Below are 26,601 nucleotides of genomic sequence, written 5' to 3'. Positions count from 1 at the left end.
GTCGCTTAACCTTTAGGGTTGACTTTTAGGGCTTTGCAGTCATGTTAGCAACAGTAAATATGCAACAACCAGTTACACTTTCAAAAATAAAAGTACTTGTTAACGTGGAAAGTTGCAATTTGGTTACAAAAGTACTTTGTTAGGTTTCGGAAAAGATTTGGGTTAAAATAACTACGTTAAGTTTCGCAAACTTAAATTAAAACATTCAATGTTGATTTTTTTCTTTTTATTTCACATGGGAAACAAACACGGGCATCTTGACTGAAAGTCCATCCGTCCACCCCAATCACCTCCTTAGTCAGACTTTTCTGTTAAATATCCTACACCTGCCTTTACCGTTCAAAAGTGATGCTTACGCTTCCCTCGGTGCGTTGAACTAAGACGCAAAGGGGCTTCTCAGTGTGTTACAAACTGACGCCAAAGGGGCTCGACCATGCATGCACGTGACAAGTTGAGAGTTAGAATGTTTTCTTGAAGGAGAATAAAAACTGTTCAAGCAGCAGACAGTTACCGAGACAAGACTTTCACACAGTTTGTCCTATATCATAACTAGCTACAAACTATGTCTCTTCAAGAAAAGAAGGAAAACTCGTTATTGAAGGACAGTCCTGAGAACAAAATGTCAGCGGGCAGTAAACGACACCGTCCAGAGAAAATAAAAGAGGCTCACAGAGATATTTTGGCTGGTTATCCTGCTAACCAGTAGTAATCCCCCAGCTTTAAGAACTATATATATATAAATTTCACCTGAACAATAGCCCGATTTCCATCCAAATGTGGCTCAAATTTTAACAGAATTTCTACTAAATCTGCAAAATGTGAATTATCACTGAACACATTTTAGGCGAGAAGCAAGCACTCCTTTTTATTTCGATTGGTGCTCAGTAATTGTTATGCGGGAACTAACGCCAACGTATCACTGATGCCAGACAGATATCTAGCTAAATATCTGGAGCCGTCTGCCGACTCGACAGCCGCATCCAAACCAAGGAGAGCAGGCAGCTGGCAGAACTTTAAGACCCACGTTACAAGACGGCAACGTTGAACGTCGAGTCTTTGGCTTTAAGGGAACATTAGCTAGCATACAGCCAGTGGTGCTCATTCGCCGCCAACATCTAGCGTTAGTTAGCATGTTAATATGTCCGGGGTTATTTAGATATGCTATAGCTGGTCACTGGCATGTATTACTAGATTATATTAAGATACTGATGAATGACTGATTTATTTATTTTGCTTTGCTTTGTTGCGTCCGTCAGCGTTTGGTACCAATGCACATGGCACCCTTTAGTGCCATTGTTCAACGCTAAAAGTACTACTATAACTAACCGAAAAGTCCAAGTAAGGAGGTGGTCGGGTGTAAAGTGGGCCAAAAAAACGGACTTTCACCCAGGAGACCAGCGTTTGTTTCCCATGTGAAACAAAAATATTTGTGATTCCTTTTAGTGATGTTATGCAAGTTATGTAACTTACAAAGTAGCGTTGCTTAACTTACGTAATTAATCGCGTAGTTATTTTAACCCAAATCATGATGTTTTCCTAAAACTAACCAAGTAGTTTTGTTGCCTACACCTAACCAAACTGCAACGTTTTGCGACGTTAACCACTAGTTTTACTTTGAAAGTCTAACCAGACGTTATTTATTCTTACTAACTTGACCACGGAGCCCTACACGTACAAAAAGAGTCGCCAAAGGGTCTTGACAAAGCGCCCATATATGAAACCCTGGGGCGTGAACGGGTTGCTTGAAACGATGGAAAACCATGTGGAAATTATGAAAATCAGACATTTCTGTTAGTGTCACGTGTTAATGTGAGGAAGGTTACAGGCTCCTCATCGTTTCTGACGTAGGCTACGTAGCACTTTGCTTTTCTGAATAACCCAACAGTTCCAGCTCAGTCAGCTGGAAAAACTGTTTTGCAATATTTTGTCTGCTTTTCCACCTTTTTGTTTTTTATGCCCAACTTGAAAACGACTTGTATGACCTGACCCTGAGGGATGTGTGTCCGCTCTCTCGCCTGCCTGTCCTGCCTGTTTTACTTATCTTTGGTCCAGAAACCGGCGGGCGGGGGGGGAAGTGTTGATTTAGGGCTTTTTCTGCCACGTTTCTGAGCCGAGATTCAGTGGATTCATAGATCATCCAAGTCCACTGAGCCCGCTGGTCTCTCTTTCCTCGCTGTGACAGGAGCGGACAGCTGAGGGTAATCCTCCGCCCAGCAGATGCTCAGTGTGCTGATATGTAGGACATGCTCACAGGATTGATCTCTCTCTCTCGCTGCATGTGTAATGTGTAGAGCCCGCGGTGTTTGGAGCCGTAATCCGGGGCTCTTAGATCGAGGCCCATGGAGGCCCCGAGTGTCAGCAACACATTCCCCCCCCCCCCACACACACACACACACACATACACATACACATACTGAAACACACATGCAGCATCACTGACACTTCAGAGCTAAATATACCTCGAGTGACAGCGACAGGTGACCAGGCTCCTCCACAGGCCGGCCAGCTCGGACACAGGAGGTCACAGGGTGTGAGTGTGTGATTGTGAGTGTGTGTGTGTGTGTGTGTGTGTGTGGCGGGGGGGTTGATGGGACAGAGGGGGTGGCGTTTGAGCATCAGGGTCTGACGAGTGTAGACTACCTCTGCTCAGTGCGGACTGAGCTCAGATCCAAACGCAGCCCAGTTCTGGGTCCCCCCCTCTTGAAAGCCAGCTGGTCTGGCTTAATGTTGCTTCTTTATTTTTTAAAAAAAACCTTTCTTGTTTGATACAAGGGATCGACCGAGCAAACCCACAGCTGGAGCTGCTGGGGAACCTTCCAGGTGAAGAAGACAGAACAAAAAGCACTGGTGAGTGGACTGTAACCGGAGGAACGCGTGCTGATGGATGACGCGTGGGTGTTTAAACATTCGCGAAACTCAGAACAAAATTGGAGTTTTGCTAAATGCTGGTGAAGGGAAGAAGGGAAAAGATGTTTACTAGACAGGCAGAAAGTGTTGAAGATGGAAACTGAATGTTAAATTAGATTAAAGCAGGGAGTTTGTTTGTTGTACCACCTGGTGGCAGCGGAAACAAGCTATAAACTGACCTTATAAAGTTTTTTATGGCTAACGGGTTAGCAAACAGTTATTTACACATGCAGCACTTTAAGATTAATTTGGATTCATTTCACTTACAAATAAAAGCCCGTTATTCACTTATGGTTTAGTTTCCGGCAGCTCCTGAGGGACATATCTGTCTCTTCAGCTGCTAAACGCTCCCCTAGGTTCACCAGCTGGTCCGTGTACAGAGGGTTTATCAGCAGAGCCTGACCTAATAGCAATACAAGGCCAATAACGATATTGATATTTTGACGAGCATTCATTCAATTTGGTTAATAAGTCTTTTGACCTGAAAACTAAACTCGCTCTCTTGTGGACAAAGTATGACAAGATGTTTCTCAGCAACCTTAAACATATTTGTGACATTTTTGCGCTGACATTTCTTGTCACTTTTTCTCCGACATATCTACATCACCATATCTGCAATAGGCTAATGTCAGCCAATATATTGATCTAGCTCTGTTTGTTTAAAAGTGCTGAGGGAGAAACCAAAGCAATTGGCTGAAAGAAGCTGAAACACTTGCTCTGTGATAGTTTTCTGTAGGTTTGTCTTTATGAGTGACCACTCACTGTATGTAGCTTGTTGGTTGGACTGATTTTTGTGTAGGTGTCACTTTGGGCTCTGGGTTGCTGAAGGACGTTTGGTTGCTGACGGCATTTCTCACTATTTATAGAATTTTTACAAACCAGACAATGGATCACTGTAAACAATAATCAGCAGATTAATCCACAATGAAAATAATCGTTAAAATAAAGAAATAAGATTCTCAATGTGTAGTCTGAGAGATTTTTGGTGATGGCCTTGTGAAATCACAGACCCAAACAGTTTTATACGTCACAGTGTTGGGAGTTTATAGAATTGCTCAACATGTGGTTTGTGTTTGCTGTTTCTTTGTTTTCTGCCTTTGCTACTTCCTCATCTTCCTCCATCTCTCATATATCCCTGTGTGTGACATCCGCACTCACATTGTTTCTGCAGCAAATAGAAGACCACTGCATTAGCCTATAGCCTAATGCGTGTATTAAGAATTAAACTTATATAATATTGCAGGAACGCTGCATGAATCGTGCATAGAAAAGATTTCTACTTTATTTGTGACAGTTGTGCTAATTCTGCTACGAAACGACAGACGACAGTGAATTCTTATTTACTTAAAACCGTTGTTAATGTAATTTAAGGTCGAATAACAAACCGTTTCTATTTGAATTTAATTAAAAGTTATATCCCGATGTGTAGTAATACAGCATATACATAAACCTCAAGTTTGTGGTTCTGGCTTTGAAAATACTGTCCCCATCGATCCCTGTTTAAGGGCCTTGAAGTTATAAATGATACAAATTAAACACAGTTTTTATGTAACGTTACTCCATTAAAGGGATACTTGGGGATTTTTAAGTGGGGCTGTAAGAAGTACCACAAAAAAAAAGTTATTAAGTTAATAATTTTCAGCACATACCTCGTGTCATACATTTATTTCCATTTATTTAAGTTTCTCCTATAAGTCGAAATAGGCCTACTTCAAGTTTTACTGTTCCAAACAAAAGAGCTGTCTGATGGCAAAGTAAAGCGGTGAAAATATTCTAAATGTAGTGTAGGTTATAATGCTTTCAGTCTTGACACTGTGGCTACCTTTGTTGTATAAATATGGATTGTGCCTTTAGGTTTTTTGCAACATCTATCAACTTTGTGTTGAAAAGAGGTGGAGACATAAGGGCTCAGATTAGAGGTGTGACGATACACTTGGCTCACGAGAGGTGACGATACAAGAGAAGATATTTTAACTGTATTTTGAAGAAATGTTCAAAGCTGAAATATATAGTTTGGAGGTCTGGGGGTCCTTGCCCTGAAACTTTTGAGCATTAAACACTTGATTTCCTGCATTCTGGAGATTTGTTCTGCACCAATTTATGGTGGAAATCTCTTTATTTATACAAAGGGGGAAACAAAAATTCAGCTGGCAGGTGACAATTCAAAATATAAAAATATAATGACACATCATGCAGTAATCAGTAGCTTGTGATTGGACAATGCACATTTGTTTCCTCTATAGTTGAAATGCATAGCAGGTTTTCTTAAAGCATTTTCATTTGTTATTGAACATTTTGTTTTTATCAAAACATTTTAATAATTTCTTTTTTAAATGATGAGGACGATATCAGCCATTTCAAAAAGTGGTGGGGACATGTCCCCAGGTCCCCGGTGTAAATGACACCTGTTGGGTGGCTGCGGTGGGGCTCAGATTTCTGTGCTACACTACTGGATTTGAAAGTACAAGAAAACTAGAGATGAAACGATTAGTCGATTCACAGAAAATTAGACATTTTTTTGATACTCTTTTTAATGTTTTTGTTATTCAGTTTTGGTTTCAAATGTGAAAATCTGCTGTTTCTCTGGAAACTGAAGTTCTTTGGGTTTTGGACTGTTGGCCGGGCAAAACAAAGGAATCTGAGAAACATGACATGTTTTACAGGAAATCATTAATCGATTGGATAATGAAAATAACTGTTAGTTGCAGCCCTGCTGTAAACATTACTGGACATAGGGTAGAAGTGCAGATAAGTAAATGTGCACTCTTAGTAGTGTCCACTGAGAGGCAGTGCTGAACCTCAGACACATGACAGCCCAATAAATGTTTATTATCATAGTTTTGAGAGCGTGCACGGGTTGAAAACATGACTTAAAATTGTAAAAAGATGTCTCACGCCCCTTCAACTCAGATTTTTTATTACTTTTATTCTGCTTTATTTCACACAACATGGGTTATTTCACGATCCTAATCTACTTCTTTCCTCTGTGTCTCTGCGCGTGCGATGGCACGTGTGTGCGCGCGTGTGTGTGTCTGTGATGATGCCGCCTCCTGACGCGTCCAGGTGCTCACTGACAAACCTGAGGGGCGCGTGCTCCAGGAGACACACCGATGGACTGAACCGCTGGACGGAGACACGCAGAGAAAGTCGCGGAGGACATGCGGAGAGGTAAGCTTCAGGACTGTGTGTGTGTGAGAGAGAGAGAGAGATGCGGGGCGTGCGGGCTGGACACGCCATGTAACGGACAAACAACAGGAAACAAACAGAAGCGGGATGAAGCCGAACCCACACATCCTCTTCCTCGAGTTTCTCCGTGGAGCTTTATTTCCTCCCCTCGCATCAGATTAGAGAAGTTGAAGCGCGTCTCTGCGTCTGCAGAACTTATGTCCAGTCTCGTCTCTCTCAGCTCGAGCAGTTTGACGGTCAGGTTGTAGTTTGGAGTCCCGGGGCTGCAGCTCGGGGTTGCGGGGCTTTGTGCGTAGCTTCACCCGGCAGAGACGGGTGGAAACCTTGGGGAGCTTTTCTGTCAGAGACCAGTGCGCCATGCGAGGAGTAAAAGTGCGACATTTCCACAGCAACACTTGGTAAGAGATGTTCTAACTGGAGAAAGTTTATAACTTATAGAAACTATTCTATCCACTGTTTATTATTCTGATTCTGTTCGGGGACTCTGTTAGGATTAAATTCATCTCCCCTCATCAGTGATTCCTTATGAAGCCTCAAAATGCAGCTGAGTCGTACTGGCTGTGTCGCATGTGAGTGAGAGTTGTGCGCTATTCTACCGATCAGGGCCGGATTCAGCTATTTGGGGGTCCTAGATGCAAATTCAGGAACGGGGCTTCCTTTGTACCTTAAGCCCCACTCAGACTGGGTTTATGTGTCATGGGGAGGTGGGGTGATTTTAACATTACCTGCGCTGGTCGGGGATTTTAAAAAGCCATCAGGAGAGCAAGAGGCGTGAAATCTCATCAGATGTGCTGCAGCTAGAGTCTGCTGTTCTCTCTACAGAAGGGATTTAAAAGCCTGTTTTTGTTTATAAATAAGTACAAGTATCCTGTGGCTCAGGAGCTACAGCGGGTCTTCCATTCATACAGGGTTGTCTGTTTGATCCCCGGCTCCTCATGTCCTCATGTGGAAGTGTCCGGTTGATAAGCAGGTCAGTACCTTGCATTGCAGCTCAGTGAGTGAGTAAAGAGCAGTCCATTTACCGTTTACATTTAGGCAAATTGGCGCAATTAATAGAAGCTGAATTAGCTGTTAGTGGCTGCTGTTTGCAGTGAACCCATGTATGCACAGACATCTATCACTAGAGTACTGTGATACCGAAGAAAACCTAAAAACATGATGATTCTCAGGCAGGTTCTGCAGCGTCTTTTTTCTCTATTTTTAAGTGGAGTTGTGGAGGTTTATTCTGGATGGACATCAGAGATAAAGATGTCCTCGGTAAGTGTTCGTCACACCGAATATGTGTTTCATGTCAGATCGGACTTGAGTTATTATGGCTCTGAGAAGGGGTGCGATTCTTGACTGAAATTCTCCCCTTCAGCTCTCTGTCTGGCCTGTATTGTAGAGCTATTCCTTTTTAAAGCATCAACAATGGTGCAGTTAAATTGTAAAAAAAAAAGGGCAACACAAAAGTTCCTGAACTGAAGAGAGGCTGTATCCTGTAGAGATGTTGTCTGTGTGATATCATTCATGTATGCTGAGCATGTGGTGCGGCGTCTGTGCCACAAAATGACTCATCCACTGCTTATAGAGGGGTGTCCCTAACCAAACCACATGTATTAGATCGAGTTACCTGCCTCGACATTACTGAGACCTTAAAAGGGACTTTAACCAGTAATTTAAATCTGCATTTGTTTGTTAAACTTAATGACACACTTTGAACTTTGTTGACAGTTTGTCATCCATCCCAACATGACGAATCTGCTTTTTGCACTCTGACAACGCACAGGTGTTTTGCAGATCAGCTGTTTGTTCCCCTGCTGACTTGAAAAGCCCCCTAATTTTGCCCCGAGGTAAATCTGTGTTTACAGGAATATAATCTATGAAGGATAACGTGTCCCACCACAAACGCTAGTCTCCCACAGATGAGATGGCTCGAACTTGAGTGACTTCCCCTCAGTAATAAAGGCGGTTCACAACATATTGTTTAGCCCCAGAGGGTCTCAGACAGAGGAGGGTTTTGTGTGCCGCTGGTTTCAGTTTTTTCCCTGAACTTTTCCACTCAATTGACTTCTTTAGTAATTTTGAAACAAAGAGTCCTTAATTTCAGATAGAAGTAGTGAAAAGCAGAAATGTCCAGCTGTCTTTGGCATTTTTTATTAGCGGTTTCTAGCTAGCTAATGGAGCTGACTTGTTTTAAAACTCAAACCCTGTAAAAGGGTCTTAAATATGCACTTGATGGCAAAGCTAGTTGTCCCTAGTATTAATATTAAAGATAGATAGATCTAACATGATCCTGTTTGAATGTTTTGCTTCTGAAATACTCATTTATAAGAGAAAAGGCTTCTATGCTAGCTGTACCCCCCTGTTTTCAGTCTTTGTGCTAAGCTACGTTAGCCAGCTGCTGGTTGCAGCTATGATAATACAGATCTAACTCAGCAAGAAAGCGAATAATTGTGTTTTGCAAAATGTTTTGAACTTATTATTCCACCCTCTATTATGGCTCCTTTAGTTTCATTAGCTACATTTAGTTACAGTTAAGTCTAATGATTATTTTTATTATCGTTTTAATCTGTAGATCATTTTCTCAGTTAATCAATTAGTTGTCTGGCCCACAAAACGTCAGAAAATGGTAAAAAAAAAAAGGAAAAAGAAAGAAATGTCGATTAGTGTTTCCCAAAGCCCAAGATATAACATCCTCTGATGACTTGTTTAGTCAAAATAAACCAAAGATACTAAGTTTCCTGTCATAGATGGGAAAGTAACCAGAAAATAGTCACATTTAAGGAATCAGAGAATTTTGCCTTTTCTTTCCTTAAAAATGAAATTGATTACAAATTAGTTGGTGATTAAAGTAATAATTGACAACTAATCGATTAATCGACTAATGATTGTAGCTCTGGTTACAAATAAGATGGTTTGGCCTCATCTTCTTTTCTTTTATCTTATCGATTCCGAGTTCAGTTCCAGGTAGGTCTGAAAAAGACTGGACATCGGGCTTCCTGAAACTTCCCTGAGTGGATCACATGGTACCTTTCGAAACTGTCCATCCACCTCCTGTCTGAGTGCCCCATGCAGGAGAGCCTGACACCCCTCCCCCTCCACCAGCCCCCAGACAGAGATATGCAGAGTGTCCTGCCAAGGAATACAAGGGCACCGCCGCATGTCACCCATCAGCTTTTTGCTCTCAGCTGCGTGGACACAATGTACAGCACATATGCAAACAGGCGCACACGTCCACATAGTCAAACTCTCTCTCTGAGGTTCGGCGTGGTGGAAAGTAATTGGCGAGGGAGCAGCTGAGGACTGCGTGAGATGGCTGATTTCCATCTCTCCCTCTGTAACAGTCTCTCTCTCTGTCTGTGAACCAGAAACCCGTCGTATTGTTGTTGCGGGGGGGTAAAAAGTTCAGTCTTTTATTTTTGGAGTCCGTCTGTTTTACACTGAGTCTATAAATAGCAGGGAGGTTTGTGCGGGTGGGTGTGCGGGGAGGGTGCGTTTGGTGGAGATTTGCTGTCAACCTGGAAAAGATCAAGCGGTGCATTAAATCACACCTACGGATACAGCACACACACACACACACACACGCTATGATTTTTATTTAATGCAATCTTCCCTCAACATCACAGCTCAGTTTGACTTAAAATTCCCTTTTTACGACAACATGCTGAGTGCGCTCGTCTGTGAGTGCTCTAAATTTAAACCGTGTTGATCCTTGTACTGTTTTCCTGAAGCGAGTTAGGCTCACAGGCAGCGTGACTCAGACACTAGATATTCATGTAACGCTCTCGGGCCGGCATGTTGCTGCTCGCCGCATATGATTCTGATAGTATCATGTCGCTCCACGCAATCAAAGGGTTTGGTTTGTTTTGGCAAAACACATCAATTATGTTCATATTCATCCACAGTGCAAACGAAGCAGCAGAAAATATCAGAGAAGGTTATCAAGGCTGCAGCTGATGGTTATTGGCATTGATTGATCTGCTGCTTATTTACTGGAATTAATTCTTTGTAGACTAAAGAACGTAGAATCTAAATGTAGCATAAAAGGAACTACAACTTAATCTCGTTATGCAACCCTGTGTGTAAAATGATAGATAAATCTAATTTAAAATGTCAGAAAAATTATTTTAAGTTGTTTAAACTGTGATAAACCAAACCAGCCATCATCAGAAAAGCATTTGGGAGTTTGGGAGTCACGTGTGGCTTGTTTATGTGTTTTGACGGGAGAGGGTAAAAAAAAAAACTTGAGTCTCGCATGAAAATCAGGAGGGTTGAGTAAAAGATAAACACACTCACTGCTGGTTTTGGTCGTTCGGTTAGGAAGAAAAATATGGAAAATAACCAGACTGAACCTTTTTAATATGTTAATACTGGTTGTTTTGCGTCTTGAGTGGTTTCTCTGTCAGAAATGCAACAGAAGAAGAAGAGCAACTCATATGTCCGTCTACGACCTGCAGGGTGCGACAGCCGAAGCTACTTTTTGGGAGCCTTGCTAGCTTGTCTACGTAATTTGAATCCCGCAAGACAGTTGTGGACTCATAAATGTACAGAGATGCAATTATTGAATGTCTTGTTCGCGACCAGTCAGAGCTGGTTAGTGTGGCTCGGGAAAGGGAGGTTTGGGGGTCCCAGCAGGAGCTGCTGCCCCTGCAACACGACCCCGGATGAGCGGTCGAAGGTGGATGGATGGTTTAGAGAATGTAAATGGATTGAATGGTCATTGCTGAGGTTTGAAACAGACAAAATCAGACAGATAAAAGATTAAATTATTCTTTGATTCAGTGAAGAAACAAATGCCAAATCTTTAAATGGTTCCAGCTACTCAAATGTGAGGATGTGCTGTTATTCCGTGTTTTGCATCATAGTTAAATGAATATTTTTAGTTTGCTGGTCAAACAATGAGACATTTATGAATGTCAACATTGGAAAAAGTTTTCACTATTTTTAGACAAAATAATCTGCAGATGAATAAAAAGTGAAAGCAATCGTCTGTTGTAGCCCAAGTCTTGTTTAATAAAAATCTTAATAACGTTAATAATGATGATGATGGTGATTAAGAGATGCGGGAGATGAAGCAAAACGGCAACATTTGAAGAACTGCGTTGACTTGAAAGGAGCACTGCAGTCTGAGAGACCACCTTACGTCTCCACGAGTCCCAGTTTCAGTCTCCCATTTCATCCCGAGGGCCTTCCGAGGGCCTTCACCTCCTGAAAGCCAGCACGCCTTTTCTTTCCTCGCCCTGCTGTGATGACGACCCGGAAAGCTGCCAAGAAGATCTGCCGTGTGTGTGTTTGTGTGTGAACATCCAGTTAACTCGGCGACCCAAGCTCTTAATCTCCGCTTCAGGAGCAAGACGCAGGTCACATGGCACGCACACGCTTTCAAACACTACACGCTCTGCAAGGTACATCTTTAATCCAAACCAGTAGAACAACTTAAACTAGTATAACATAGTTCCCCCACTTGTGTGTGCCGGTCCTGTGGTTCATGCCCCGTGGCACACCAGAGATTAACAAAGGATTTGTTGATAGAGCATATCACATTCCTCTGACGAGGATGGTAGGCGTCTTGTTCTTAAACGTCTCCTGCTCATGGCGATTAAAGGGCGATTGGCTTAATGTGAGGGGTCAGAGTGAGAGGTTAAGTGAGTTAAAGGGTCAGCTGTGGGGGCTTCTGTCTGAAGAGAAAGTGTGTTTTTGTGTGTGTTGGTGTTTCCACATGGTCAAAAACTTCATCATGCACTTCATTTCATAAACACGGAGCAGCAGGCAGCGTTGGTGAAACAGGAAGCTGATTTATTACAACATATTTTTGTGGTTTTAGTTAAGTTTAGTTTATAGGACAAGATAAAAAGAGGTATAATCGAAGACTTGCAAGTGAACATATTGTCAAGGATAACAAGAAAATGTTGTTTGGTTTTGGTGTCCCATCAGCCACAGCAAGGTGAAAACAGGCGACAGAAGAATAAGGCACATACAATAACAATATATACATTACACTTTACAATGGCTTCTTGAACTACTATTACATGATGCCTCATACAATTTTAATACACATTAATATGTAATAGATGATGAGCGTAGAGCGTGGTACAAATAGCAAGCAAGCCCCTTATTATATCGAGACGCTCGTGTCAGGTATGATAACACTCCCAAGTAAAAGCTGAGATCTGGAAGCACGGGGACGGTGATCAGTCGGACGATCAGACAGCTTGGAAACAGGCCACAGTAAAGACAGATAATCTACATCACTTCATTTCGAAGCAGGAAGTCGGCCTGTAATCTGGGATGGGCCAGTTTGTTCTTCGCCTTCAGTCTCTCTTCCGCCAAAGCTGGAATGATGCTTCTCTGAAGGCACACCAGAACATCTTAGCGCACCTGCACAGAGACACAAGAGAAGGGGCTTATGGGTAACCGCAGGTCACACAGCCTCGCGGGACAATCCGACAGACACACCTCCCAAATCTCAACAACGTGTAGAGCGCACCTGCTCTCAGACTGCTGCTGCTGATCTCCTGGCAGAGCAGAGGAAAATAAATCCTGGTCAAGGCGTTTTAATATCGTTGTCCATCTTGTTATTGTCTAGTTGATACATCTAGGTAGGTAGGTACATTTATTTATCACAAGATAACAGGTTATATAGTGAAATTGATATTAAAATGAAATTGAAATTATATAGTGAAATCGCTGTGCACCATTCCACTAAACTCTAAAAACCACTAAATTCTTCTTCTTATGAAGGACTAGGGCTGGGCAATAAAACAATTACTGCAATATTATTTTCTTCAATAACAATATAATAAATGATCAATATATCATCAATGAAAGTTTGATTTAATTCGTTTGAATCACAAACTAATTAGCACTTAATTTTTCTATTAAGATATTTATTTAGTTGAGGAAAAAAGCACTGAAAAAAGATTTACTTAATCGTATTTAAAAATAAAAAAGATTTTATCGTTATAGTTTTGAATGTTCTGCCTCAGATTTGTGAAGTGATCCACTGTTTGTTCTGACCATAAACAAAAGTTTAACCACACAATTAACCATCCGGTTTCTTCAATTTTCCCTCAGGACCAAAAATCAGCCTTTAAACTCTAAAGAAATAATGATCTGACATTTATCCTTATAATTTGATAATAGTAGACTTTTTTGGCTGGGGGGGGCATTTTTCCCAGCCCTATGAAGCACACTGTATTAAATCTTCTTGTCTGAAATGTGCTGTGTAAATACATTTTATTAATATTATTAATGACATGAGTTTCCCGCTCGCTCGTCCCGTCTCGGCTCCACCCAGAGAGGAAGTTTTCTGCACGAGCGGTAAACACAGAATCCTGTCTTCAAATGTGGTTTCTCAAAACCCCCCTAGATGTTTTTTTTTTTTTTTATATAGCATGATAGAGCCAAACTCATCCGTCTTTATTTGCATTCTGACAAGCTCGGTTGTTTCACTTCCTCCTGAGGGCACAGTAAACCCCCAGAGGAAGCTGGGTTTCTGGGTGTGTCAGGGGGATACAGCAGCAGTGAATGGACGGGCATGCAAGCAAACAGACAATGTGCTGCCTGTCTGTGCGTGCATGGCGGTTACACTATGCATTGTAGCATGACGTGACACCCGCACGCAGTCCACTTCTGGTAATTAAAAGTGGCGTTCATACATGTTTCTGTTTTGAGTTTTGTTTTGCTTCTGTTGTAGTTTTTCATTGCTGTGGAAATGCGTAGATGTTCACACGCCAGCTCTCCAAGCGTGACACATAATCCTAAAACCAGTTTGTCCTCCTCCTGTGATCCGTGTGTGTGACTGGTGTGCATTTTGTGATGTTTTTAAGCCCAGTGATAATGTTTTTGTTCTTGTCTTTGGCAGGAGCCAGCAGTTTTGGGATTGAAAAGTGAAAACGTGTGAGCAGCTGGAAGTCAGTCAAAGTAGCCAGAAGAGAAAACGTTTGTGAAAAAGAGGATAAATAAATAAAACATTTCGCCAAGATGGGGAGAAAAAAGATTCAGATAGCGCGGATCATGGACGAACGGAACAGACATGTAAGTATACTGAAGACATGCACCCGGTTATGTTGATGTGTAACACTTCAACACAAGTCTGCCGCTGCACAAGCTTAGAGATTAAATGTGCATCTTATTCACCTGATTAAAATCACTGAAACATTTCTCACGTGAACATCAGTTCTCAAGGTGCGTTCAGACAGAGAGGGTAGTAAAGTTTTGCCCAAGCAGCAAGCAGGGCTGAAAAATGTCACGTCGATCTCCTCAGACCCCCACGTCAAACAGCCAAGATGACGATGGCAATTTGGCATTTTGGCTGCTGTTGTGGTGTTCAGGAACCAGAAGTGACCCTATTTGGATGAGTGGGTGGAGCTGTGTAGGGTGTGCATTGCTACGCCTGACGGGTCGCAGTGCTTTCTGGTGTCTGTTCCTCTAAATGGGGCCATAATTTACTAAATGAACATCATGTTGTGTTGAAGAAGACTTGAAACTAACAACTGATACCATAAACTCATTACGAAAGTGTTTACTGAGGGAATAAATTAGCTGAGAAGTAGAAACATTTTCTCAGCGACTTCAATAAAATCACACTTCTTTCTGCAGCCGCTGGAGTCGCCCCCTGCAGGCCGTTAGAGAGAATGCAGGTTTAAAGAGCTTCACTTTTCAGACCCGGAGGTTCCTGCTTGGTTTTTACCCCAAACAAATAATGTACCCACTGTTCGTTAGCTGTAAACTAGCTAGTCTGTGTCTGTGTTCAGCTCAGCTTCTTGTCTCTGTACATTTACAGAAAAGATTAATAAATAAGATTAAGCACCCGTTTTTAGCTTAAATTAAAAGATTTTAAACTCGCTCAGACGCATCGTCAAATCTTCCCATCATGATGCAGCAACAGAGGTTTAAGGGAAAAAAAGCTTTGTAAAACCACAAAAATAGTGTCTCCTATCTTATTTTAGCAACTTTGGATAAATTAAAATCCAGCAAAACACCCTCACATGTGAGCGAAAACAACTTGTCCATCTATGCAGTGCACATGTTACACATGACAACATAGACCGCAGAATTTGGTATCTAATACAATATGAAATTGGTGAGAACATTAATTTGGAGATTCACTACAGAGAAGGGGGGAGGCAGCGTCTCTGTAGTCCGGTTCACAGGACGTAGGCTGCGGGTTTAGCTTGCCATTGGCTGTCTATTTCTGTTTGAATTTCTGGGCACGACGCTGCATCCTGGGCTTAGCGCCGCCCAAGACGATTGTTTGAAGTAATATAAACAAGCCAGAGCGTTTTGTTCCCTCCTATACCAGAATGATATGATAGTCTGTTCAGAAAGACCTTTCTCCAGCGCTAAAACAAAGTGTGGAGGTCTGGCTGTGTGGGACATCTCTCAGGTCATCTTTAAAATCCATCAGTGAGGGAACAGTTTAACGCACTTTCTCCCTTTCGTACTCCTCCTCTCGTGAAACAGGAGTTACATATCACGTGGGCTCTCATGTTTGAGTAAAGCTGTAAGAAACGTTAACGTCCGAATGACTCACTCTTAACAGATAGATGAAGCCAGCAGCGTTGCACATCTGAAAAGGCCTTTAGACCCTCCCTCACACACAAACAGTAAACCAGCCACATGCAGAACTCAGAGACACACTGCAGTTCCTCAAACTGGTGATTCATGTCATATGATTCTCACAAGCTGAATTCTGAGTCTACCAAAGCCTGCTAGCTCAGTGCAAAAGATATGACAACTGAGTAATGAGAGCTTATTCTCAATGAGGCTCACACACAAATGCACACATACGAACACACACACAAGTCTGGTCTGGGGGAGCGGTTCCTCTCTTCCTGTTATGACAGGAAATGCAGGCCCATATGCTTCCTGACCTCCAATACCAGGGCAGGATTGACCTCGTAACAGTCCTTTCCTGGACTCTGTGTGTGAGACGTTATCTTTAAAGCAGCAACCAGTGTGTTTGTAAGTTTTAGCTCCTCTGTTACAATCATAAAGGGTTAAAGGGGAAACTACAGTTTACTACAACTTGAGTTTTCTGCTTATAATAACAACATACTTAATTGCTGAGATCATTGGACGCGACAGTGTCGCTAAAAATAGGTCCAACAGGGCAACAAACGCGAGCAGACAAGTAGGAAACCATCAGGTTAATCAAGCTTATTTAGAAGACAAAATAAAGGTGAGCAGCAAAATCATGACCCGAACTGTCCGTTATAAACATCCATCACAGACCGACTTCCTGCTTCAACTTTGACCTACTGTATTTATTGTAGTGTGCACACAGTTTTCCTGTGCGATAAAGGATTATTACAAACATCTCAGACGCACTCGCTTTCAGTTTTACCTCCAAATAAAGTGGGTTAAATGACCTAGATAAACTAATGGCTTGTTTGCAACCTGCCTGCTCATGTTTCTTGAACTTCTGAACCTATTTTTAGCTGAGGAATCAACATAGTGAGTTCAGAACTGATGCAGCCCAAGTTGTAATTCACAGTAGGCGCTGTCCATTTTCTATTTTTCCTACAGTTTCATGGCAGCCATTGGTTTCCATTCTTTTCGGTGAAGTTTTAAAAATCAATTATCAGACTCTTAAAAAGGATTTGTGTAATCCACCACAGTGAACATCAAGTCTGCATTTAGTTACATTATTTATGTGCGGTAATGTTGTTTTAAGTGCAGATTGATTTTTACAGTCTGCGCTGCATCTCCTCATACTGTGCTGAAAGTAATGGAAACAAACGGTAGACACAGTACACCCAACTTTAAATCAAAGTATTGAACTAAACAAAACATTGACCCTGATGATGGCGTTATTACAGTTCATCCTGAGGCGACCACGAAGGTCTGAACCACATTTCATCACAACTAGGGCTGGACGATATGGCCAAAAATGTTGTCACGATAAAAATCTTTCAATATCGATATTTATCGCGATAAGTATCAAATCGTTATTTCTTTTGAGTGTAAAGGCTGATTTTTGCTCCTGAGTGAGTTATTTCAAGAAACCTGATTGTTAATTGTGGTTTAAACTATTCTTTAAGGGCAACACTTGAGTCCAAACAGTGGATCACTGAGGCAGAACATTCAAAACAATTATGATAAAATCTTTGTCAACAAATATACACGAGTAAACAAGTAAAAAAAAAAAAACACAAGTAAAAGCTTTTTTCAGTCCTTTTTCCTCAACAAAATCTTAATAAAAAATTATTCCTAATTTGTTTGTGTTTCAAGTGAATAAAATCCAACATTTATTGAATATTTATTGAACATTTGTTATATTGTATATCGCGATAATTATTGTTTTATTATCCAGCCCTAATCACAACCCATCCAATAGTTGGTAACATACACTACCGGTCAAAAGTTTCAGAACATCCCCGTTAAATGGTACAAAAGTAAGCAACTTTCAAGGCTTCATTATCTTCCACTGCTGCAGAACAACCAAAGAAGGTAAAGTTTAGGTCAACAAAACTGAGAAATAGTGAAATTTCAAAGATTTACAGTTATTCTGCAGCAGTGGAAGTAAATGAAGCTTTGAAACACATTTCTACAGTAAACACCTTGGAGAACAGCCTGTTCATAAACCTTCAGAAGCTTCTTTTATACAATATTTATATTTTATTAATGAAGGAAGACAGAGCAGCTGGTCATCAGTTGATCCTACGTTAAAATGAACAAAATTCCTTCATTTAATTGTTAATTATATACCTGAAAATGTCTGTTTTGGTGACGTAAACGTTGTTTTTAACTTTGGCAGTTTGCTGCTTACTTTTGTACCATTTAAGGTTTTTCACTGGACTTGAACTACTTAGATTTACATACAAACTTGAAAAACACATACATTTCATAGCAATCCATCAAATAGTTGCTGCAATATTTTTAATCTCGACCTAGAGGCACAAAAACTTTAGTTAGTTTGCACAACATTCGATGTCAGTGCTGTGGTCCTTTTTTAAACCAACAATGTTTCAAGATGTCCCGAGAGAGCCACTAAAGTAAAGATATCTGATGTAGTTTCTTTTATCCGTCTTTACCTTTCTCTCTCTTTTTTTTTTTCTCCAGGTGACATTCACCAAGCGCAAGTTTGGTCTGATGAAGAAGGCGTACGAGCTGAGCGTGTTGTGCGACTGTGAGATCGCGCTCATCATCTTCAACAGCACCAACAAGCTGTTCCAGTACGCCAGCACCGACATGGACAAAGTTCTGCTCAAATACACCGAATACAACGAGCCCCACGAGAGCAGGACCAACTCCGACATCGTGGACGTAAGTAAAACGCACGCGGATATAAACAGGTTAGGGAGAAACAAATATAGATATATACAGGCATTAGGGGGAAACAAATTAGTCGATTAAGTCTTTAGTCGATCAACGGAAAACATTTGCTGGTTTTCTAAGTCGTGTGACCTTGAATATTCTTGGGGTTTTGAATAAGACGTTTTCCAGGCATCAGCTTGGACATTTTTTGGTATTTTCAGACATTTTATAGTCTAGATGAGTAAATCAGCTGATAAATCCGCACTGGAAACAAGTGTTTAGTTTAATCTAAAGAGACATTTTTCGTTTAGTTAATCGAACGACACATTATGTGAATCGACGTGTTTTGGTAATTTCTTACGTCGATGAATCACCCCAGCCCTAAATTTAATTTCGATAAATGATCCGTAACTCAAAGCCGTGTCGCCTCTTTGTCAGAACTGTCACTCAGACCCACAGCTTCGTTTGGAGTGCGTGAATGAGACAGTACTGTACAGACTGAACCTTGTTCTGCTTTGACTTATGTAATCGTGTTAGGAGAACACAACAGCAAGTGGATGCCCTCACACTCTGTGGACACGTGCACACACTCACACTCTGTGGTCACTTGCTAAGCACACAGTGTCATCGGGGTCAAATCTAAGCTGTCAGAAGTCAAAGAGCAGGGAGGAGTCTGACGGCGACAGTAAGGAGCTGTTGTTCTTTCCTGTATCTCCTGAGTCATCTGTCAGATATAACTAATACAGGTGCAAATCAATGTTTCTAATGACAAACATTCCTAACATTCCTTTGATGACAGCAGCGAGAGCAGGGCTTGACTTTTCTCCACATGTTAACAGTTAATAACAAGATCACACACTTGTGGACACTTTCAAAATAAAAGCTTTGCTCGTGGGCTTCATGTTGAGAAGCAGACAGCGAACGTGCTGCTGTGTGTTTGTGAGTTCACTGCGTGCACATGTTCATGCTGGATGTGGTTATACCTGAGCTTTCCCCTCCACGCGACCCACCACATGGCCTCTTGGCCAGCGCCGTCAGAACCGGGCTTACCCGCTCTCTAATCCCCTGTAATCTACCACAATCCTGTTTAGCTCGTTACTATAATCTGTCCAGGCAGCAGTGTATCCACACACTCTGACCCAGCCGGGTTATTTACTGCTGTCACTGGATCTGCGTCCACGTTTACCTCTGCATGACATTTCCTCTCTCGCTGCTCTCCAGCTTCCTTTTCCAGTCTGTCTAGATTTTTCTCCTCCTTTTGTTTTGTCCCTTGTGTTTTTGCTTTTGTTGGTTTTGGAGGGAAAGTCTGGCGTTTAGGTGCTTCTTGTTAATGAGAATATATCATTTCAACAGCATCTCACTTACACACTTCCTTCTACACAGCCTAAAACTTTTGCCCCTAACCTTGTTTCTGTTGACACAGTTTATGGCTCTTAAATATTAAATGGGTCGTTAAATCTCTGCAGAGGTTTCTAAATAAAACTGGAGTGACACCAGGAGTGAAAAGTGTCTGATGGTTGTGCCACTCTCAGTGACATATGCAAAGATCTACAACTGTGTGCCAGTAATTTTCTCAATGAATCGATTAAAGCGTCTATAAAATGTCAGAAAATAGTGAAAATGCTACATGTCTTTAAACTGCATAGGCTATATGGGTTGAATTGGCTATTTAAATGTGCAGGAATTCAGACAAAGAACAGCAAAGAGAATCCGGTTTTCAAAATAAGACACCCTGTGCAGACTCCCGATCGTACATCAACAATAAACACACAGATTAAAAAACAACAGATTAAAAAAAAGAAACAATTTAACTACGTAACCATAGTAGAAGCAGAAAAATCAAGGACTACTGAACAGGTAAGCAAAATCTGAACAAGTCCGCAAAACCAGGCAGGCAAAACACTCTTATTCTGAAATGTTCCATGTGGATATGCAACGTTAGCCTGCAGAGAGCGGAGCGTGCTCACTGAGAGCTGTTATCTGTAGTTGAAGCACACAAATGACAAATTAACTGATTGGTGAGTTGGGCCGTAACAGGAGGCGCATGGCGCTTGTGATCGGTGAGCAGATCTGTCGCACAAGGATCACAACGGAATAAATTTGTAACTGCAGGACTGTTTTAAAGGAATGCGCTGTCTAATTAACGTACATTTTAATCGCTGTCTTCGCGAATAGCTAATCGCATTCTTTCAAATCGCAATTTCGATTTGAAAACGATTAATCGTTCAGCTCTACTTGCAAACCTACATTGACATCAAAGGCAGTCGTGCGCGTTGATCGGTCCGACTTTCTGCGACGCGACCCAAGCCGACTAGACATGTCAAACTCTAAAGACTCCATCCGACTGACGGCGCACATTGATCCAACAGTTGGTGTTGGTTGAAGTGTTGGTGTTGGTGCAAAGCAACTAACATGTTAAGTACGGCTGCAACATACCATTGTTTCTTTATGGATTAATTCACGTTTCATCACAATTTCCCGGAGCTCAAAGAGTCATCTTAAAATTGCTTATTTTGTCCAATCAATAGTCCAAAACCCAAAGACTCTTCATTTACCATCATAAATGACAAAGAAAAGCAACAAATCCTGACATTTAAGAAGCTGCAAATGTTGTGCTTGAGAAATGATTATGGATTATCAAAATAGTTTGCAGTTTATTTTCTTTCAATCGACTAATCATTCTAATATTACGTTTATTATGATACGAGAAAGGAAATGATTCATTGTTGGTGTGATGCTGACTACTTCCAAACAGCCTGTTACTCTTAATTCACTGACGCATGCAGGTGGTGTACGGCTCTCGTGTTATTGGCCCGTGCTTTTTCTTAGTGATGCGTCACGTTGAGACGTTACTGCTGTTCGGCCGGCACATGACTCATGAAATCCGACTTGTTCCACTGGAACATGCTGCTGCTGTGTGTCACATAAAGACAGCCACACAACACTTACAGGCATTTTCCACCAACATGGAACTGGCTCTGTTCTGGTTCACGCACCTAATTTTGAACCGTTCTGAGCATTTTGACTTAAAAATAAATTGGTCCGTCATGTTCTTGTATTGTGCTGAAAGATAATTTATTGTAGACAGCTGTCACCGCAATTATGAACACGCAGTGAAACGGCTGCAATGTAATCCTTGCGGGCAATTGCTTCCCGTTAAAGTATATCCACTAAAGTGCTTGTTTTTGGACAGGCTCAGTTTATTATTACAGATGTCAAACATTATGGAAAAGATCTCTACAGAGAGAGTAAGATCCTTTTTGTTTAATCCAAAACAGTTGCTATATCACTCTCGTCAAAGCCACCAGACTCCATTCACAAAAACAGAAGTTTTACCTCTCTGGTCCACTGCTGCCTTTAGTGGGTTCTTTGTGGTATTCCCTTTAAAAGACCAAAGTCACACAATAACACAAACAAACGTACCGATCGAGGCGTCGGTAGACCAGCAACTCATGCGTTCTAAAAGGTAAAATATCTGTTTTTTTCAATGGAGTCTGGTGGCTTTGTGCTGGTTATAAAGTGTCACCATGTAAAAACCATCAGCCACTTTTCAAACTTTCAAACAGTTTACAAGACACTTTTTATCTTTGATCTTTATTATGTTATTACTAAGTGAACCTTGAGTTAAGATGAAGTCTGTTTTATTTATTGTATTTTATATTTTTCTTTTAAGGTCACATGAACAGAAACAACTTCATAATAACTCTCAAAACATTTAAGGAATGAATACTTATACATTACATTGTATGTTAAAGAGGAGTTAACGGACTTGTATGGAAGCGCTCACTGTGTGTGTTTGTTCATACACATGGTACCAGTGTGTTTCCCGAGTTAGCTGATGGCTTTGATAGTTTGCCAACATGCTACGTTTAATCTCATTGCTCTCTGATTGGATGATGAGACAGATTAGAAGTCTTTGTGATGCACGCGTAACCTCTCAGGCCAAACGAGCAGCAACACATGGCCCGACATGGTGCTGAGGCGGCTGTGCCATGGTCACGCTCGCTGTGCCAGAGTGGGCGGATCAAAGCTCGCCGTGTCGACGCTTCTCTTTTCTCTGATGGTGGGCAGAGCAGCTCGGCATGCAGCTTTCTTCATGAGAGTGAGATGAGAAGATAGATATAAAAGTAAATGTCTGTATGTTAAGAATGAAGCTGGAATCAGGGCGTTGTTAGCTTAGCTTAGCATAAAGACTGGAAGCAGGGGGAAAGAGCTAGCCTGGCTCTGCCCAGATTTCATAAATAGGCCTACCGATACCTCTAAAGCTCATTAATGAACATGTAAAACCGTGTCACAGCAAAGTTCATCTGCAAAGATATTTATCATTATAAAACAAAGAAAAAACTCCAAACGCTCCAAACTTTGGAGCGTTTGCTGCGGTCCGCCGCGGTCCAGGACTGGAAACAGAAGGACTCTCTTCTTCGTGCTTTGTTGACGTAACAAATGAGGTGACGTTAGGTCGGCGTGGCAGCTCCTGGCAGATAAGAGACACTTTGATGGACTGTAAAATGCTCACTGCTGTTCAATCAGTAGCGCAACTAAAATAGGCAACAAGTAAGGTAAGCAGAGTCCAAACGCGCGTCTCTTATCGAATCCACGGTTCTTGGAAATTTGGTACTGGTTCCAACTTGGAACTTGGAACCAATTCTCGATTGGGGTGGAAATCACCAGAGGCCCAATGATATGATATCATCACGATTCTTATGTTGCGTTACGATATTATTGGGGTATTTTGCTCTTTGTTGCAATTACCTTTTTCCCAACGTCACATTATGTCCCCAAAGGAAAACTGTGTCAACGTTTGTTTTATCTAAAAAGATTAAATTCTCTGTTTGTTCGTCTCACTTTCGGTGTAGCTGAGTGACCGTTAGCTTCCGCAATACAACTCTATAGGGAAAGTCCGTAACACCAAAGATGGCGGTTATCCCGCCCCTCCCACTACAAAGCCAATCATCTGCTTTTAACGGCCGAGGCGGGAAACGCACTGATGGAAGGGTCAACAATGCGTAGTAGATGTATAACCGGTGGGGGAAAACCCTTTTTTAAACTTTTTATTGGGGCAAAGTCATCAAACTTTTTCAGCATTTTTAATCAGATTTTACTGCTGATTCTATACATGCAGTTTTTATGTGCTGGTGACCAGTAAAAGGGCAGTTATGTCTCTCTCGGCTAGGAGCCTGGGCTGTTTCTCAATCTGCGTTCTTGTCTGTACTTGTGAAACGTCATCAATCGCAGCCAAAGTACCGTTCCAATTCAAAAGTCCGCATCTAGCCAAGTACAGTCAAATACCCAGAAGTGTTCTCGCTCCACCCGTTTTACCGAGCCTGCATCGGTGGTGACTTGTGTGGACTTCGGATAGCCAGATATCCCAGAATGCATTTCGCCACCAAAAAGCGACCTGCTGACCTCAACAGAAAAGAAATTCCACTAGCACTGAAAAAACTATTGATTTTATTATGATAGTACCACCCTTAGTTCTTGATGCCCAAACCTACTGACTAGTCTGTACTGGCTTCTGGATGAGAGCACCAAGAAAGAAAAGGGGAAAGTGAGTTGGACTGTGAGTCCACCAACAAAATATCTATGCCTGACAGGAATTTAGCAGAAGAGAGCCTCCTTTTTGTGTGTGTGTGTGTGTGTGTGTGTGTGTGTGTGCATGCTACATAACTACCAGCTTATTGTGTTTGTTCAGCCTGGGAACCTTGCTGCTATTTATAAAGCTGAGGAGTTCTGCATTCCTCACTTCTACTCTGTTAACCTTATTTTGCTTTGGCCTGCTCTGCGGTGTGTGTGTGTGTGTGTGTGTGTGTGAGCGTCAGTGTGTTCAAGTGTGTGTGTCTTTATTGAAAACTTCATCTGTTTCTAATCTAATACAGCGCACGCACACACACACACACTTAAACACCCTGACGCTCACATACGCTCTCAGAGTGAGTCCAGTTCCTTTGTGTTGGCTGCGATCCCTCCCCGCTAAATGGCTGGAAACCGGTAGTGGTCTAAAAATAGCCCGGTACACAGCTAAGAATAGCCATGACGGGCTGTGTGTGACTGTGGTTTGCCTGTGCGTACGTATAACTGTGAGGCGCTGGAGGAAAGTAAAAAGTAGGAAGAGGAGCAACTTAAGGCAAATCTTAGTTCCTCACAACCTCCTCCTCTTCCCTCCATGCAGTCTGTGAATCATCACAGTGGAGGGTCAGATTTAAGTCCTGTTTTAAAGCAATACTTTTATTATTTATCATTTTTTAAATAGAAAAGTAGTGTGTCTAACAACTATATACATCCCTCCTGCTAAAGTGGCTATCTAGCAAAATCCACTGATGAATTATTTACTCATAAACTGACTTTACTTGTACAGTGAAGGACAATAAAGCAAAGGACTGGTGTACATGCATCACAGCAGAAGTTGACATCATCACATTTTATGCAGCACGGATCACTTTTATAACTCTCCCGGGTGGTACTTTCAAGGCCAGTGTGGATAAGGTAAATGTGTTTGTTTAATTATTAGCAGGTTAGAGAGGCTGTACCCAAGGCACCGTGGTGCTTTAAACAAAATGCTAACATCTTGGCGTTTAGCAGGTATAATGTTTACCATGTCCAACATTGTAGTTTAGCGTGTTAGCATGCTAACTTTTGTTAATTAGCGCTAAACACAGCTGAGGCTGATGGGAACGTCATTTGTTCTGCAGTTATTTGGTATTAAACCAAATTGTTGGCTACATTAACAGCACTAGATGGAAAGTCAGAGGATCACCAAAGTCATTACAGTTCATCCTGAAAGGAACATGAAGGTCTGAAGCACATTTCATCGCAATCCATCCAACAGCTGCTGAGATGTTTCAGTCTGGACGAAAGTGGTGGACCCGACACTGGCTCTGTTTGAAACAGAAGGCAGTTGCCTCGCTGTCTCGCTACTGTAATAGACAGCTGCCTCAGAAGGCATGACTTTCAAGTGAAGGCATCTCTATGAACATTGGTTTCGAACAGCCTTTTAGGGCCGCATTTACAGCAACGTGTGACGTCAGCACGCCGTCTTGCTTCTCTTCTGGATGTCAGTCACTAGCCTTAGCGTCAGCCTCAGAAATCATATTAAAGGAGACCTATTATGCTTTTCCATATTTTATGACTTATCTACAAGGTTATAATGTTGGATGTTCATGTTAAACATGGCCAAAGCTTCAAATAATGAGGTTAAAGTATTTAAAAGAAATCCCTGTGAGCAAAAACCTCAGATTTCCTCCTGTTCTGAACGCTCTGTTTTGAACTGCTTTTTCTACCAATGACTCTGTTCTACATAGAGCCAGCATGCTAACATGCTTCAGGTCTTGGCCAATCAGAAGACAGTGGGCTTTGAGGGGGGGGCCTTAAAGACACAGGAGCATCTACAGCTTGTTTCAGACAGAGGCTGAAATGAAGGCCTACATGAAGAGTCAGTATTAGGGGTGCAACAACTAATTGACGTAGTCAACGAAAAGTGATTGAATGTTTCGATTTGTTCGTGACGTCATCGGGCCGTAACATCAACTTAACGGAGTAAAGTGATGTGAACAGTAAACTTAGTAAAACAACACAATATCAGCGCAGCAGTAACACCTTCACAACCGAAAACCTCCAGAGTGTGGCAGCACTTCACTCTTCAAAAGCTGTCTACTACGAAATCATTATTATTGACCCCCCTGTAAATTCGGCAAATGTGTAATGCATGACGTTATTCCTTTCTTAGATATCTTCTGTATATAGTGGCAGTTTGTCCCGGTGTGTTGCAGTACTGGCCTTTAAACTGCTCCGTCACTAAACAGCAGATCAGGACTTGATTTCAGTGGAACTTTCTGTTGCTGCATCAGAAACGTTCATTAAAAGATGTATTTTTGTTGTCGTGACTGTTAATTAGCACATGCCTAAAACAACCTCAAGTTTAATTTAAAAGCTGATAGCTAAATAAGAAGCATTCTGTAATTTTGCAATTCATAATCGATAGTCGATTACTCGTTTCAATAATCGATAGATTAATCGACTATCAAAATAGTTGTTAGTTGCAGCCCTAGGCAGAAGAAGATAGAAAATTCGTTTTCTGAACTTTGAATCCTGCAAAGCTGCCATACAGGAGTCACAGAACTACAATATAGGGCTGGAAAAGCAGTTTAATAGGTCTCCTTTAAATAAAACTTGGTAAGTTACAGTCACGGCCTAATAAGATAGTTGTTTTTAGTTCTGGCTAACTTTTCACCACAGGCGAATAGATTTATGGGTAACAGGCAGCATAGA

General features: G+C 41.6%; 1 protein-coding gene across 3 annotated transcripts in view; it reads left to right on the top strand.

Annotated features, from left to right (window-relative positions):
• Positions 1–2,640: 2,640 nt before the first annotated feature.
• The window catches only part of mef2ca (myocyte enhancer factor 2ca), a 38,206-nt gene continuing 14,245 nt past the window's right edge, over positions 2,641–26,601 (top strand). For 2 of the 3 annotated variants that reach the window (XM_038733843.1, XM_038733840.1), the window contains exons 1-4: positions 2,641–2,847; positions 5,971–6,075; positions 13,940–14,112; positions 18,142–18,345. In XM_038733843.1, coding sequence (XP_038589771.1) covers positions 14,059–14,112; positions 18,142–18,345 — 258 coding nt within the window. In that variant the 5' untranslated portion in view covers positions 2,641–2,847; positions 5,971–6,075; positions 13,940–14,058. Of the gene's footprint in view, positions 2,848–5,970; positions 6,076–6,135; positions 6,492–13,939; positions 14,113–18,141; positions 18,346–26,601 lie in introns of those variants that run through there. The other variant, XM_038733841.1, reaches the window with a different exon arrangement.

Source organism: Micropterus salmoides, unplaced genomic scaffold, assembly GCF_014851395.1.
Source record: "Micropterus salmoides isolate LMB-PRFRI ecotype aquatic unplaced genomic scaffold, ASM1485139v1 Ms_hic_scaffold_20, whole genome shotgun sequence".
Taxonomy (NCBI): Eukaryota; Metazoa; Chordata; class Actinopteri; order Centrarchiformes; family Centrarchidae; genus Micropterus; species Micropterus salmoides.
The sequence above is the reverse complement of the archived record's forward strand: the minus strand, read 5'-3'. Positions and strand labels throughout refer to the sequence as shown.